General features: G+C 48.5%; 7 protein-coding genes across 7 annotated transcripts; 4 read left to right on the top strand and 3 right to left on the bottom strand.

Moving 5' to 3' along the window:
• Nucleotides 1-533: 533 nt before the first annotated feature.
• Nucleotides 534-1791, top strand: I303_107026 (uncharacterized protein; the record flags this gene model as incomplete). The annotated part of the gene is made up of 5 exons (XM_018409709.1): nucleotides 534-538; nucleotides 623-820; nucleotides 999-1074; nucleotides 1196-1406; nucleotides 1598-1791. The coding sequence occupies 5 exons, from the start codon at nucleotides 534-536 to the stop codon at nucleotides 1789-1791; spliced, it is 684 nt and encodes a 227-aa protein (XP_018260712.1).
• Nucleotides 1792-2155: 364 nt separating this feature from the next.
• On the bottom strand, nucleotides 2156-3335 carry I303_107025 (pre-mRNA-splicing factor CWC24; the record flags this gene model as incomplete). The annotated part of the gene is made up of 3 exons (XM_018409708.1): nucleotides 2156-2381; nucleotides 2491-2885; nucleotides 2988-3335. 3 exons carry the CDS (start codon nucleotides 3333-3335, stop codon nucleotides 2156-2158), a joined length of 969 nt encoding a protein of 322 aa, XP_018260711.1.
• A 782-nt stretch (nucleotides 3336-4117) lies between these two features.
• Nucleotides 4118-6231, top strand: I303_107024 (uncharacterized protein; the record flags this gene model as incomplete). Its single annotated transcript, XM_018409707.1, has 4 exons — nucleotides 4118-4637; nucleotides 4700-4728; nucleotides 4797-5123; nucleotides 5179-6231. 4 exons carry the CDS (start codon nucleotides 4118-4120, stop codon nucleotides 6229-6231), a joined length of 1929 nt encoding a protein of 642 aa, XP_018260710.1.
• A 438-nt stretch (nucleotides 6232-6669) lies between these two features.
• I303_107023 (uncharacterized protein) lies at nucleotides 6670-7597 on the bottom strand (the record flags this gene model as incomplete). The annotated part of the gene is made up of 3 exons (XM_018409706.1): nucleotides 6670-6794; nucleotides 6947-7335; nucleotides 7398-7597. The coding sequence occupies 3 exons, from the start codon at nucleotides 7595-7597 to the stop codon at nucleotides 6670-6672; spliced, it is 714 nt and encodes a 237-aa protein (XP_018260709.1).
• A 1148-nt stretch (nucleotides 7598-8745) lies between these two features.
• Nucleotides 8746-11476, top strand: I303_107022 (uncharacterized protein; the record flags this gene model as incomplete). Its single annotated transcript, XM_018409705.1, has 2 exons — nucleotides 8746-10408; nucleotides 10467-11476. 2 exons carry the CDS (start codon nucleotides 8746-8748, stop codon nucleotides 11474-11476), a joined length of 2673 nt encoding a protein of 890 aa, XP_018260708.1.
• Nucleotides 11477-11764: 288 nt separating this feature from the next.
• On the bottom strand, nucleotides 11765-12217 carry I303_107021 (uncharacterized protein; the record flags this gene model as incomplete). The annotated part of the gene is made up of 1 exon (XM_018409704.1): nucleotides 11765-12217. The coding sequence occupies one exon, from the start codon at nucleotides 12215-12217 to the stop codon at nucleotides 11765-11767; it is 453 nt and encodes a 150-aa protein (XP_018260707.1).
• Nucleotides 12218-12566: 349 nt separating this feature from the next.
• Nucleotides 12567-14543, top strand: I303_107020 (uncharacterized protein; the record flags this gene model as incomplete). Its single annotated transcript, XM_018409703.1, has 12 exons — nucleotides 12567-12671; nucleotides 12755-12819; nucleotides 12903-12930; nucleotides 13002-13112; nucleotides 13237-13330; nucleotides 13435-13468; nucleotides 13569-13686; nucleotides 13751-13822; nucleotides 13911-14032; nucleotides 14105-14273; nucleotides 14353-14397; nucleotides 14502-14543. The coding sequence occupies 12 exons, from the start codon at nucleotides 12567-12569 to the stop codon at nucleotides 14541-14543; spliced, it is 1005 nt and encodes a 334-aa protein (XP_018260706.1).
• Between the last annotated feature and the right edge of the window lie 477 nt (nucleotides 14544-15020).

Below are 15020 nucleotides of genomic sequence, written 5' to 3'. Positions count from 1 at the left end.
CGAGGTGTTAAGATTGTTTTATCGATTATACTTAGATATACACTTTTTGCTGTCTGGGTTAATCGAGTAGGATTTGGGGTATGACAGAATCTCTCCCATGCCATCTTCAGTGATATATATGGGAATGACAAACAGGACGGTAGGTAAGCCAAAGACGTCTCACGTTTGGAGAGATATCGGGAATAAAAGGATGCAACAGGGCGCCGCAAGGACAAAGGTCCCTCCCTCTTCTGACGCGTGTGAGATCTGTCCGAATCAATGCTCATGCGTGTACTAACACTACTCACAACGTCGCTTCGCTGTATCTTTGCGACAGCCTGAGAAGACTGACTTCCGTAGAATGACAAGGACAGATGATGCCACCCGATGGAGGGATTTGCCACTCTAACACGTGCTGAACATTACCAAACCCTTCGCGCTCGGACGCCTTTTTGTCGTCTGCGTCGATGTATTCATGTTATAATCATTTTCAGTCTATACATTAGTATGGCTGACGACAAGCTCACATTCTTGAGCATAGATCAGACACAAACATGAGGTGAGTCCAGCCTATCAGCTGGAGGACGCTCCCTCTTCTGCGATCACCAAGGGACCATCAAGCTGACCAAGTGGTTCACTACAGCGCCCCGCCTTCACCGACTTTATCAGATTCCGAGCTCCTCGACTCGCTCGAAGAGGCGGGCTTCGATTTCGCCTCGGACCGAGACCGGCGTATAGAAGCCTTACAAAGAGAGATCAAGCAGGTGAAGAACCTCAAAGAGAGCGATAATGGACGAGTGGTCACTTTCGTAGAGGAGAAATTGTTGATTGAGCGGATGTCGTGAGTTTATTCACAGGCTTTACGTGTCAGTCGCACTCGTCATTGTCAATCGCGTGATATCAATGTCCTCATTGCGACTCACCTCAGTCCTACGTTTGACATCAAGGACGATGATGAGCTCACGTATGATCATCTCACTGACCTGATATCCTTCACTCCATACTTTACTTGGCTATAGGAAAGAACGATACGTGTTATTGCATTTCTTCCATAACGACTTTTCCCGATGCAAGATAATGGATCAGAAACTATCTGTGCGTTTAAGCCTTTGACTTTCACTTGCACCTGTCCTTCCCACTGCCATCTCCGTCACACACGTTACTCGGGCGTTCTCTTATCGACCGGAATGAACTGATGAGTGTAATGGCAAAATAGGAACTAGCCCCGCAATACCCTCATACACTGTTCTTACGAGCCTCCGTATCCGACATCCCCTTCCTAGTCTCGAAAATGGCCGTGCAGGTCCTACCTTGCGTGATGTGCTTCGTAGATGGGAAGGCCGTGGACAGGTTGATCGGGTTCGAGGAGCTGGGCGATTCAGATCAGTTTACGAGTAAGGTGTTGGAGTTTAGGTTGAAGCAGTCTGGTAAGTTCCTCTCTTCTCTCTCTGCATATTTTACATTACATCAGATCACATCACAAGTACTATTTGTCTTGTTCGGATGACCCTTCTTACGTCACATTCCTCAATCTTCTTCTTTCGATTTTAGAAACCATAAACCAACGACATTTTACTGGTATGCGATTTGGACTGATCGCCTAAAACCCATCAAATAGGTGTTCTGCCCACAGACTTGAGTCTAGCCTCCAATCTAAGCTCGAACCTCGTACCCATCAAAACAGACGACGACGATGTTTCGGACGACGAAGAGCGTCGGCGAGGCGGAAGAGATCGAGATAGAGGGGCGAGAAAGGGGAAAGTGGGCATCAGGAATGGGCTGTATAATGAGGGGAGCGATGATGACTATTAGGCATTTATACGGGTGCGGGCGGAGATGGTCCAAAGATAGAAAATGAAGAATGGACACCACAGAGGGATAGAAGCATGCGACGACAGTCAGCTAGGTGCGATTACCTGATAGATCCGAAACAAGGAATAAGAACCGAAAGCCAACGAGCCAGATCCATGACTGAAGCAGGGAACGAAGAGAACAGGGGCCAACACATTGTATATTACCTACACTATCAAAACCATCCTCATTATGATGAACCTGCATTCGTCATGCATTTGCGCCTTGACGCACTTTTATTCTACAGGATACAACAATTCGGCCTTATGCTTCAACGAAGAACAGAAAGTACTATGCTACTTATGACAATCAGATAGGTTACCCGCTAATCCTCCTCTTCATCCTGGTCATTCTCACTATCACTGCCACTGCCACCGCCAATCTCTATTCCATCGCCATCCTCCTCATCGACGATACCCTTCGCCTCTCGCTTAGCTTTATTCCGCGCCTCCATCTTGGCTAAGATCTTATCAGCGGTATTGAAGATACCCGAAGTCGGCGCGCCGCAAGCATAACATTTGGGCGACTTGATAAATCGTTTCGTTGCGCAGCTATAACATGATCAAAAAGCACATTAGTATGTATCCAAAGATCCGCACAAGTCATCGACGACTGTCAACGAGGATATGACACGATCATGTAAAAAGGGGCGAAACTCACTTCATACAGAAATAATGACCGCATTTTGTGACCACCGGATTAGTGAACGGTTGCCTGCATATTAGACACGCAAATGGCACCTCCTCTTCTTCATCTTCCTCTTCTACGATAGCTTGTTGTGTCGCATCGAGATTATCCATCTGCCAGCCCGCCAGATAATCTCCTCGGTCATGTAAGAATTTGCACGAATCGCCATATCCGCAGAACCCCGTCTCCTTGTAATCTTTGCACACGTCCGGTTGATAATCCATCACCGTGATCGTCCTAACATGGGAAGTGGCCTTAATCGGACCGGTCTTCATCTTGGCATTCAGCTGTTCGCGAGTCTTATTTATCGTCGGTAGGTAGTTCGAATTACCCCTATATAGACCATCATCTACATCTAATTCTCCATCCTGAGATCCAAACATGAACGTAAAGGTGAAAAACATCAGCTCAATTCCAGTCAAAACATTTTTTTGCGCTACTATTACAGAAAAAAGGGGGACGGTGCTCACCTCATTCAATTTCAATTTCTTCTCCTTCAGCACATCTTCACCAACTTCCAAATCCCAGTCATTTGATCGAGTAGCTAGCTCGTCCCCCCTCCTGGTCAACCCCTCATCGGCTCGATATTCTAGATCGTCCAGCCCTCCGTCGGTGTTGGCTTCTTCGTCCCCGTTGAGATCTCGCCGACGCTTGGTGCCTTGGACGAGCGGGTTCGCGATGTTCTTCTTCTCCGGGCGTATCACCGATGTGGATGAGGAAGCGATGTCGGAATCTGCGGTGGGCGATGCGGATCGTTTGCGGGATTGAACAGGGCGTCGGGAAGGCCCTTTTTTGAACTGGACCAAAGGTGCGGCCATGGTTCGGTTTGAGGGCAGTAGAGTAAGCGATCACAGGTATCGGTGTGTCCTGAAATGTAGATCTCAGGCTGAGCTGGAGTAGATCTTCGATTGGGCAATGTAGAATAGAATAAGTCAGCTTACAACGACGTTCGACTATTTGTGCTTTATCTAATCGCTGGCGGCGACGAGCAACAGCTTTCCCACGCTGACTAAGCAGAACAACCTTGAGTCAACGTGCCACAGAAGAAGATCGCCGATAATGCCGCCTCCGCACCCAGCACACGCAGAATTACCTAGAGAAGCAACAGCCGTATGGTGGCGGTGAGCTTTTACCCCCTCATACAGAAAACGTCGTCCTCGCCACCACAGATGACGAGCACACCTTCTTCCTCCATCATCCTATCCTAATCCTGCTCGTTGTCAAGCTCAGCAGCCTCGATATCGTCCCAACAGTAGCATCCGGTGAGTTCCTCTCTCATTGTCGTCAACCCTTGTCGAGGGATTCGGTGCATCGCCACATATCCGGGCTTTCGGGGTTGACCCATATCAGGGAGAGTAAGAAGGACGCCGCTGAAACCACCACAAAGTGTTATCTGACTGTATTCCCGCTATTCCCAACAGCTTCACCACCATCACAATCAGAATCGCCTCTTTCTCTTATCAGTGGTAACGCCGACCCTAGCTTATCATTATCATCAACAAGCCTCCACATACTTGGTCCACACCATTCGGACCATCCTCAAAGCCAAACACAACAAAGCTTGTCGCGTTAGCAATCCCACTCAACGTCTGCACTGACGATGGATGACCAATCGATGCAGACAGCACAACAACAAGCAGACAACGATGCGTTAGCCTCAGCCGTAGCAGCGGCTTCGGCCCATCTGGGATCACTGGGACATCATACCGACCAGGATGTCTCTACCGTCGTCATGGACGATGACCAATTGAATCATCATCATCAGCCACACCATTTCCACCATGCATTACAGCAACCCGACTTCTCTCAGCATCAACATAAAGAAGAACAACTGCCCCTCGATCACCACGACTTGCACAACGGGTCCTCAGGAGATCTCGGCGTAGATGTTAATGTCAACGTACACGATCTGGAGATACCTATAGCAAGCGATGATAACCATTTGCACCACCAGCAACATCACGAACCCGGTGTAGTGGGTATGGAAGGTGAACCTGAGCTGGACTTGAATTTGGGGGACATCCACACACCCAACGAGTTCGATCCTAGAGATACGGATTTGAGTGACTTCGATAATAATAGGCCGAACTCCTTCGGAAGGCCGCCAAGCATACGAAAAGGTGAGAGCGGTAATTCCGATCCGTCCGGCTACCAACTTGACTGACCATTCATCTGTGTCCAGCTTGCGATCTATGCCATGCCGCCAAACAGGTGAGCAAAAGATCATCTTTGGCACTAAGAATCGTGCCCCTTCTTAGCTAACCATCCTGCGCCCTCAGAAATGCTCCGGAGATAGGCCCTCTTGCACTCGTTGCGCCGCAGGAGGTTGGAACTGTATCTACGCACCGAGACAACGCCGCCGTACCGTGCCCAAAGATCAGAAAATGGCTCATCAAGCGCTCGACCCGATGCAACAGCACCACGCCTTACCGCATGCCAACGCCAACAACCCTGGAAAGAAGAGGAAACTCGGCGCCAGGGAGAGCTTGAGTACGTTTGGATCCGAAGCAATGGACATGAAGATGGCGATGGGCATGGCGATGGATATGGGTTTGACGGGTGAGGAGGAAGGGGAGGAATTGCAGACTATGACGGATGATCAGATGGTGAGTCAAACCATCCCATCGAAGTTGTGACACTGATCTGATATCGTGTGCATAGCTCGAATCCATCGCAATCGACGGATACCTCGCCGATCTTCCCCTCGCTCTCTTCGTACATAACCTACCCTACAACGCTCCTCCACAACCTGAGCCTCAAGTGCATTACAATAACGACGATTTCCCTTCCGCAGGCGACAACCCATTCCCCAATACCGACATGGATCAACACACCACTTCCGCGCTCCGAGATGCCATATTCTCCCTCAACGAGAACAACGCAGGTGGACACGGCGACGGGAATGTCGAGGGTGATCACGGGGGAGACGCCCATGAAATGGATCCTCATCTCGCCCTTTTAAATCTCACTTCCATGCAAGACGACAACGACGGTAGCGACACTAACGTCAACAGCGATCCTGCCGGCTTGCAACTGCCCGATTTCAGCGTACCTCACGGATGTAATCATCGACAAGTCGTCCCTCACATTCTCTCGCTGCTCACTCAACACGCACTCGATCCCAAACCGGGTATGTCGACGCCGTTGACTCTCGGCGTATTCGCTCCTCTGGCTAGATCTTTGAGGTTGTTCCACAGTTTGACACACTGTCCGAATTGCTCCGCATCGCCTCAACAGACTCTCCCTCAATTAGCGTTGTTGTCACGTACGACGACCATGTTGACTTTCCCTTGCCCACCTATCAACTCGTTCTCGGTCGGATCCTCCGCGCAGATCACCATCCAGGGGGCGCGACTTTCCGGGACGGGCCTGAGCGAAGCTATAGAACAACATATAGTTAATGTCGTCTGGGATAGTTGGAGAGCGTCGATCAGAGAGATCTTTGCTGCGTTGGATAAGAAGGCCGAAGAAGTGATCAAGCCTCCACCGCCACCACCACAACCGCAGGCCAAACAAGAGAATAATAGTGAGAATGGCGAGGATGAGAATGGAGGGGCAGGAGGGGGAGGTAGTGGACGAGCTTCACCTCAGGCTGCCCCGCCCCCACCCCCGCCACCGCCACCGCCCGCAAGTAGTTTGGAAAAACAGAGAGCTGGGTTGATATTCCAGGCTATTAGTCGGCTGGTCACTGCGATGGATGAGGTTGAGGGGTGATTGACGCGCAATCGATATGAAGGGAGCCCAACATAAGCGCACAGGACTTGAGGCCTATCTGATAGTGTAGACGATGAAAAATATACAGAAGAAGAAGAAGTTATATTAAGCTATATTTTCGTATTGAAACTTAGAATTATCTCGTACAAGTAACTCATGAAATTGTTGTGACCTGATATGCGAAAAATGAATGTCTAGCGACTTAATCTGGATCTGCAATACGGGAAGCCAACCAGGCAGGTGGTCCAAATGGGATCAAAAGGCAGTTAGTTACTGGATTCATACACGGACATAACCGATAGTGTAAGGTAAGGCAAGATCGTGACTGCATCACCGCTTGCTATACTGTATCATGACGACAATGAGATGGGCTCGATCATTCCTCGTGAGTCCCGCAATTGGTTAGGTTAACTTAAGATGCATTCCCAACTTGCCAAATCAATCGCTCCTCTTATCCCTCTGCCACACCCTCTTCAGTAAAGCGCCGTTAAATCGATCCGTCTTGACTACGATCTTCCGACCGTCTATAGTGATGGAGCGTAAGATGTCTTTGGCCTGATACACTGCAAAATGCGTGATCGCACGTATATAGTATATATGATCAGCACTGAAACTTCTAAAGCCGTTACAGTCGCAATAGCCATGACTTTTTTAAACAGACGCGTTCCTTCACATCTCGATTTGACTAAGAAGCGAATTCGAGAGTGCCACTCACAACTATCTTCATCTTCGAAATGTATCCACGCTACAGTCTGTACCTCCTCATCCGTCTTACTGAGACTCATCGACTCAGAACCCCTTGGTATCTCAGTATGATCCCCTTGAACCTCCTCGGGCTCTTCTACTGCCCGTTCTGAGACTCTGCTTTCTTGTGGGAACGTGGGCGAAGTTGGCGGACTTTCTAGTTTGTCTGCGTCCAACCTCTGTGCCTCGCCTTGCCGAGCGCGAGAGTGATCGTCATCGTCGACAGTAAAGCCACTCGAGATGCACAGAATCCTCCGTATGACGTCTCGGAAGATGGAAGAGCAGATAGGATGTCTAGCTATCAAACGGGAAGCGGGAGGTGAAGGTGCTGGAGCAAGGGGGAGATGATATATCTGTATTCTGTACCACAAACCTCAACCTCAACATCAACATGAAATCAAAATTGGTTCGACGCCACTTACAAGGTGATCCCAGGATCCCTCTTTCCTCTCCGCCTCAAATTCGCATAATGCACTTGATGCGATAAGATGTAAGTAAAATGAGAGGGCTTTATAGTCGGTGGGAGGTTGGTGATGTGCAGGGTGAGTTGGAATGGGTTAGGCGTATGTTTAGGTTGATCACTGTGTTTGGATTTCAGCTTTTGAGTGCGATTTCGAGGCATCCTTGAATGTCTTATTTTCGGGTCTATAACATTGAGGACTGACTTTCTCTCGGAACTCCGGAACAGACTTCCGAAGACCTGATTGGCAAGAGTTGATCAGTCTGCGCATACGAATCCGACCAATGAGAGAGCAGGAGGGGAACGGTATACGCACCATGATGAAGTGTGTTCCTGGTTTTACTTTCCACTTTCCAATACGCTTTGTATCTAGCTCGATCGGATGGCTCGCAGTGGATAGAAGATCGTCGTTGATCTCGAGTTAGATCGATTCTACAGAGATCTGCTGATTTTCCTTTTGATATAGCGTGAAGTCACTTTCGCATCGATCTTGAACTTCAGAACTTTTGCTCGATGTCGTTTTTGCTCAAAGGTGAATTGTTGCCTTCGTACCAGGTCAGCCATCGAATTCACGTGTGGTGTGAAGAGAACAGTCAATCAAATCGAGTCGAGTTGGGGTCAAGACAAGTCATGGTGAAGTCTAAAATGGGCTTCTGGGAGATACAAAGGTTGATACAGTACACCAAGACATCGTCATGATGACGACCATCTACATCAGTAACTTACAGCATATTGCATAGAACAGAGAATTCCTGGTGTAAAAACCATCGACCTCCTTTGTTCATCTGCTAAATCGTTGATAGACATGATGACAAAGGACGGTGCGGTATACTGTATCCTGAATAGTCAGTATGACAAGCAGGTCCGAAACACGTCACGAAACTTAGCGTCAGTGTCGAGGTAGGAAAGGACTCTCAATGGAAGCGCATCTCGGAACGGGTTTTGAGTTTGGCTATTGATGAAAGGCAGAGCGCGATTTTTGAGTGGTGTCGCGGAAAGGATGCAGTGACTATTGGATGAGTGACTGATCAATGTCTTGTCCGGCGTTTTACATCGCTTGTTGGCGTTCAGTATTGTCAACTGTTTTCGGTGGAATTCTTCTGTGAAGTCGAATTAGTCCTAAACAAGTATAATTTCAAAAGCGTAAAAGCATCTAAGCGCGAAGCTTGAAAGGCCCAAATTAGAACGCCAATCACACTCGTTAAATCGCCCGAAAAGAAATCTATGACCAGAGAAGCAGGAAGTTGAAGTACCAATAGACTACCGATGAGCCGAATACTCAAACGCATATGAACGCATGATGAGCATAAATGGCACCGATCATCAGACCCCGGCAACCACATTCTCTCGTACAAACAGAAAACGCTACAAGCGATGTCCTACTTCCAACGCAGACGCACAACTCAAGTCCAGGATCTTACGTAGCCTCAAATCACTACTCACCTCGAAAGCAACGTCGAATCAGCAGAACCCAACAATACCAACAATACCAACAGTCACCCTCCATTCACGTGCGTCAACTGTCTTTGGACGTCTCAACTCCCTCTCGAACCGCCACTCTCACCCAAGATCCAAAATCAATCTCAAATTCGAACGGCGCCGCAGCCACAACTCGACGTCTAGCCAATCCGACAGCCACCGATCTCACCGATTCTCCCGCCTCGGCAGCACAGGCAATACGCACGACTCGTCTGGATAATCCGCCGGCAGTAGCTAATCTAGATCTAGGAACTAGCTCGTCTTCCCCTTCACCTTCATCTTCCAATCCCTCAAGGACGCAAAACCAGAACCAAGATGAGGAGCAGGAGACGGAGACAGACAGTGCCACTTCTTTCACTCGTACAACAACTATCCACTCATCAGCCTCAGCGTCGGCTTCAAGGACAAACAACAATATCAAAGCTCCGAGCTTCTCCTCATCGTCGACGGAAACGGAAGGCAGTATATTAGCGCAAGCAGTAGCCACATCCAATATATCATGGTGGCAGCTCTTGGCTATTATAGTATGTGGCGTTGTAGCGCTCAGTGTGGGGGCGTGGCTGTTCTTCCGAAGTAGACAGAGGAAGAGGTATAAGAAGAAAGAGAAGAAGAAGCAGGATATAGAGGAGAAGATGAAAGAGAAAGAACGGACTGAGAGGGAGTTGGACATGTTGAAGGGTTTCGGTCATTCGAGACGAGATCGAGCCGGTAGGCGAGGCAAGGGAGGGAGGGGTGGAAGGGGAGGGAGATATGATGATGATGCTGAAAGTGATAGCCAGGATTACAGTGATGATGATGATGAGACTATCAGCTCTTCTCGTTCGCGCAGACATCGGTATCGGCAACGTCGAGGCGGGAGAGCCAGAAGAGAAAGAGGAAGAGGAGGAAGATACAGAGATAGAGAATTCTCGGAAGACGATGAGTCAGATTATACGCGGGAGAGAAGGGAGAAAGAAGGGTATACGCCAAAATCAGCTTTCTCTGTTAGACCTTCAGCCTCAGCCTCAGCCTCAGCCTCGAGATCCCCTAAGTCGGCGTTGAGCAGGAAGAAGTCGTTCAGAGATTCGGTATTTTCGACGTATAACTCGATGAAGAAGGCTGCGGTGCGCTTGAAATATGTAGAAGCTAAAGTCAAATTGGATCAACAGCTGGAAGAGGAGGAGAGGTTGGAGAGGGAACGCAAAGAGAAGATCAAAGAGGCCAATAGGGAGATAGAAGATTATAATAGAGGTAGAGAGGTGGAAAGGCAGAACACGCAGGCGAATACGAATTCGAACACGAATATGAATACAATGAACACCTATGGAAATGGTGGATGGGGAAATAATCAAGTGGAAGAGAATCAGCAAGGCCAGGTTCCGGATAGCGATCCAGTCTACAATCGGAATCAGAATCAATACCCGAATCACAATCGAAATCAGCATCCGCAAGCACCAAACCAAGAACAACGATGGAATTCCAACTCTCATGATCAGGAGGTTGAACGACCGAGAGGTGGGTACAGCAACTTTCTTAGATTGTCAATACTGACTGACCCTGCATTATGCGATAGGCAAACTACTCATCCCGCCTGTCCCTCGTCAAGCTCAACCAAGCAAAACCCATTCCGCCGAAATACCGACTGCCGCGTTATTACCATACCACACGAGTAGCTCTCGGTCTCGCTCGGAATCGCTCGATGGGGAGATCTCGAACTTACTAGGAGGTAATCCCAAATCCAAAGCCAGAGCCAATTCCACGTCCTCTTCCTCTACATCTGCCTCACCGTCTGCCGATTCCAAAGTCGAACGACCTGCGTTCAAGAGGCAGGAGACAAGTAAAGTAGATAAGCGTAAAGGCTTGCTGGCATCACCTATACCAAGTCAGAATCAATCAAGTATCAGTATCACCAAGCCTGAACCAATCTACGCGCTTCCACGCGATCGTTCACAAGCCTATGCGAATATGAAGATGGACATGAGCATGGACGATGATGCAGATTCCGACTCTTCGGATGATGAGGAGGGGTATTATCCATCTCAAGGTCAACATCGACGACCAGTCCAAGCTGGAACTTCCAATCAAGGCGGGAATGCGAAAGATCTCAAAGCTGGGAAATCTAATTTGTTGGCTTCTACTCTAGGATTCGGTGATTCCTCCAACGCAAATACGAATGCCAGTGCAAATCCAAGTCAAAGGTCCCAAGAACCCAAAAAGGGATATACGAACCCATTCAATACAGATTGGTTATCCGTCGGCCGGCCTATCCAAGCTTCTCCCACTGAGATCGACACGAATTTCAAGTCGAGCTCGAATTCAGATGCAGATTCGTATTTGGTGGGAAAGCAAGCTTCGTCTCGACTACCAATCACTCATCCGAATGAGAATCCCGTTGTTCCGAGATCTACCCATTTCGGAGGGGGAGGATTCAGGTCTGATACTGCTGGACCAGTAAGTCTACGAGGTAAGGGATCTGTCGGTTTCGGAGTGAATCCTGGAGATAGACAAGGTACGGGTGTTGGATCAGGATCAGGAGCGGGAGCGGGGAATAAATGGGCTAATAGGTTAAGAGAGCGGAAGTGATCCACAGCGATTTTGTGATTTTCGGATTTGGTGATAGCGGTTCTCTGATCTTGTTTTGTCTTGTCTTGTCTTGTTCAACATTTGTAGCTCTGTGCTCGATATGGTTGATTCGATTCGATTCGGCTTGATTCGGTTTGGCGTAGGTTTTAGGTACTATCGTATCCTTGTCTTTCATTCTAATTATACAACTATGCAGACCTGAACTACTTCTTGGAGTACAACCATCTAATTCTATCCACCTCGTTGACTGTCTTGATGAAGTCACCAGCTATACGCTATACGCTATAGCTATTCACTCTCGCTTTCATCCGAGCTCTCACTATCCACTGCTTTTCGAGGTACAGTCTTGACTTTATAACCTTCTCGCTGGTCTGCAAAATCACCATTAACAGCTAAACTCATCACCGTTGCTCGTCCTTTCCCATGCCCCACTTTGCCCAAATCCTCTTTGGATTTCTCCGCGTCGCCTATAGCGTCTTTCCACTGAGTCAGAACCTCGTTCAGGTTGGTTTGGACTTCCCGTATGGCGAATGTCAGGCTTTCGTAATATCGAGCGGTGTTTGAAGTCTTGGGAGTTATGCTGGGTGGTAGGATTGTTTCTTGACCTCGGGAAGATGAGCCGACGGGGTATGATTGCGAGGATGTACTAGGGATGCTGCTGGCTGACGATGGTTCGATGGGAGGGGTGGTTTGGGAGGGGGGTCGAAGCGAGTAGGAGAGGTTAATTGATCTGTCGGACATGTTTGATTTTCTCGAGTGTCTCTCGGTGCAGAACTGGCTCGTTTGCGCGGGAGTTGGACAGAGCAAGCCTTACTTAGATAGTGCGAGAAGCGTTGGCTTCGTCTGCTCCACAGTAGATGATGTTAGGATAACAGTCTGACAGTATAGTATAGTACACCTTGAAGACCATCGAATCGTTCGAACTTTGTGTGGGCTTTAGGCAGTCACGTGACATTGTCCCGAGTGACGTGAACGTGGAGATGACACCTACAGGACGCGACCAAAGAGAGAGGACAAAAGCATTCTTCCATGTATCTATATCTATGCTTGTATACCTAACGTACGAAGGCAAGCGAGAAGACGAGACACAATGATACGACCCATAACGACGTTCTCATTGATACTGCCATTTCTGGTGCTGAGCGCGAACGCAGCTGAGAACACTGAAGACAGTTTAACAGGGATGATAGAAAAGGTATGTAGATTATCTTTCTAGTCGAGAGCCTATCTCGATCTGCGTCAGAATTGGTCAACCATGCTCATGTCCAATGCGTACAGACAACGCCATTACGGACGCACTCGTTAGCAGCTCCTTACGTAGATAGTGATCTGCAGAATCGATGGTGCGTCTCCAAGGCGAAGAGACACTCTCAGGATATGATTTCTGCTTGGTCCTAACAGCTAACATGTTGATCTGCTTTGACAGGTGGGATTTTGGTGGGAATGCTATAATAGTGAGCAAGCTTCTTCTGATGCATGATGCCTTCAGAGGTGTCTCGGCTGACCTTGGTTGATCGACCGGTAGAATACGAACAAACATGTCCGACTGACGCAAGATAGACCCTCGGAGAAAGGTTGGTTATGGTCTAGAATGCCCTTGAGCGTGCAGAACTGGCAAATCGATGTAGAGTACAAGGTGAGTCAGCAGACTGTTGCTTCTCGAGTGGTGCGATGAGCGACAACATGTCATCGCGTTGGAGTCGACGTTGTCAACGTATGCTTGATTGTGGACTCAGCTGAGAATCCCATTCACGAGTCAGGTCGATGGAAAAGCACATAATATGTTTGGAGATGGGTTCGCATTGTGGATATCCAAAGATCGGGCGAAGGAAGGACCCGTCTTCGGGAGTGTAGGTGAGTAATCTTGTACTGACTACTCAATGGCGAAAATGACTTGCGCTGGATAAGGTGGAGCCACGGAAGAAGTAATTTGTTGATGAAGAATTTCAACTTGATAGATTACTTCAACGGTCTAGGAATATTCTTCGACACGTAAGTCCATTGCTGCTTAGCCTGCGCTCCTGCTTGGACGTGAACGGCGAGGTCATAAAGCCATTCGGACTGATGATTGAGATCGATATTTGATGTACAGCTATGCGAATTCGCGACATTCGTATCAATGGCCAAGGGTGACGGCAATGCTGGGAGATGGAAAGACTCAATACGATCACGATCACGACAACGAGGCACATGAGATAGCTGGATGTTCCGTGAGCCTTCAAGCAGTTGCTCATCGTTGCTGTGCGCTGACGTAGCGTCCTTGATCTGATCTAGCATAACTTCAGAAGACAAGGTGAGACACCGACTAAGGCGAGATTGACGTACATCAAGGGGAAATTACTACAGGTGAGGCTCTCAGCCCGAGTGAAATCCCAAATCTCGCCAAACTCTGGCCACAATATGAGGTATTAGAGCTGACTGAGACGACCAACAGCTCAAATTGCAAACAAAATACGTCAACGACTGGACCACATGTTTCGAAGTCCCTCTGGACTTGCCCGACAACCCCTATATTGGTTTCTCAGCTGCCACAGGAGACGTTTCAGATAATCACGAGTAAGTATAGCTAGATTTGTAAATTACCCCGGGGAAGAGGACTGATTGGCTGATGAATATGTGTCATTGCAGTATCGTATCAGTCAACACCTTCTCAGCAACCCTTCGACCGCAGTTTCGACCGGCCGACCAGAAAGCCTTTGACAGCTCCACGAATCAAGGTACGAGCGGGAAAGGACGACCCAGTGCCAAGTCCACTGGTGGAGGCGGAGCAGCAGGATGGTTCTTGTTCATCTTGAAGGTGCGTATCCATGTCATGGTACCGTCATTGCTATTTTCTCAATCGAAAGATCGCTAATATGGTATGGAATGGTTTGTAGGGTATCGGAATTCTAGCTTTCGTGGCCTTTGCCATCGCTGCTTTTGTGAGTTTTGGTGCATGCATCATCACCAGGATATCATTGGTCGTGTCGCAGCGTCTACGGTCCGAGCTGTGTGGAATTGCGCTGATAAGGCTCGCTCTTTGCAGAGAACGTACAGTGCGCAGAAGAAGCAGAAGCGTCATTGGTAGGCAAGTCTCAGGTTGAGGGATGATATGATAGCATATAGCCGCCCGAATTAAGGATGCATAATCACATCTGTCACATATTGTCTACTTGCCTGTGATCAGTGCAGTCTTCGCTCCTTTGACGGCCAGTCTGGCTTTGACAGGTGATTGATGCGAAGTCTTGTGGAAATAATATGTATAAGTCAATCGGTTGCCACCGTGGAAGAGTTGATTCGCCTCCACTTTCCATCTCCACCCTGCGACGGAATGACGATCATTCGCATCACTTCACAACCTTTCTGTGTTCATTTTCTCCATGATCTCAGCCTCAAGCTCACGGAATCACATACTATATCTAGCTGTTGCGATCACGACAAGACATCGATGATAAACGTCGGATGCGCAGCTGAGAACCTCGTCCTCAGGTTGGTTTGGCCATCGTGCAAGATACACGAAACAGTCCGCCGCTCGTCTCCAGGTCGAATTCAACAATGACTACCG

The sequence above is a fragment of the Kwoniella dejecticola genome, chromosome 9 (assembly GCF_000512565.2).
Source record: "Kwoniella dejecticola CBS 10117 chromosome 9, complete sequence".
NCBI lineage: Eukaryota > Fungi > Basidiomycota > Tremellomycetes > Tremellales > Cryptococcaceae > Kwoniella > Kwoniella dejecticola.
Note: the sequence above shows the minus strand (reverse complement) of the source record. Positions and strands in the feature narration are given on the sequence as shown.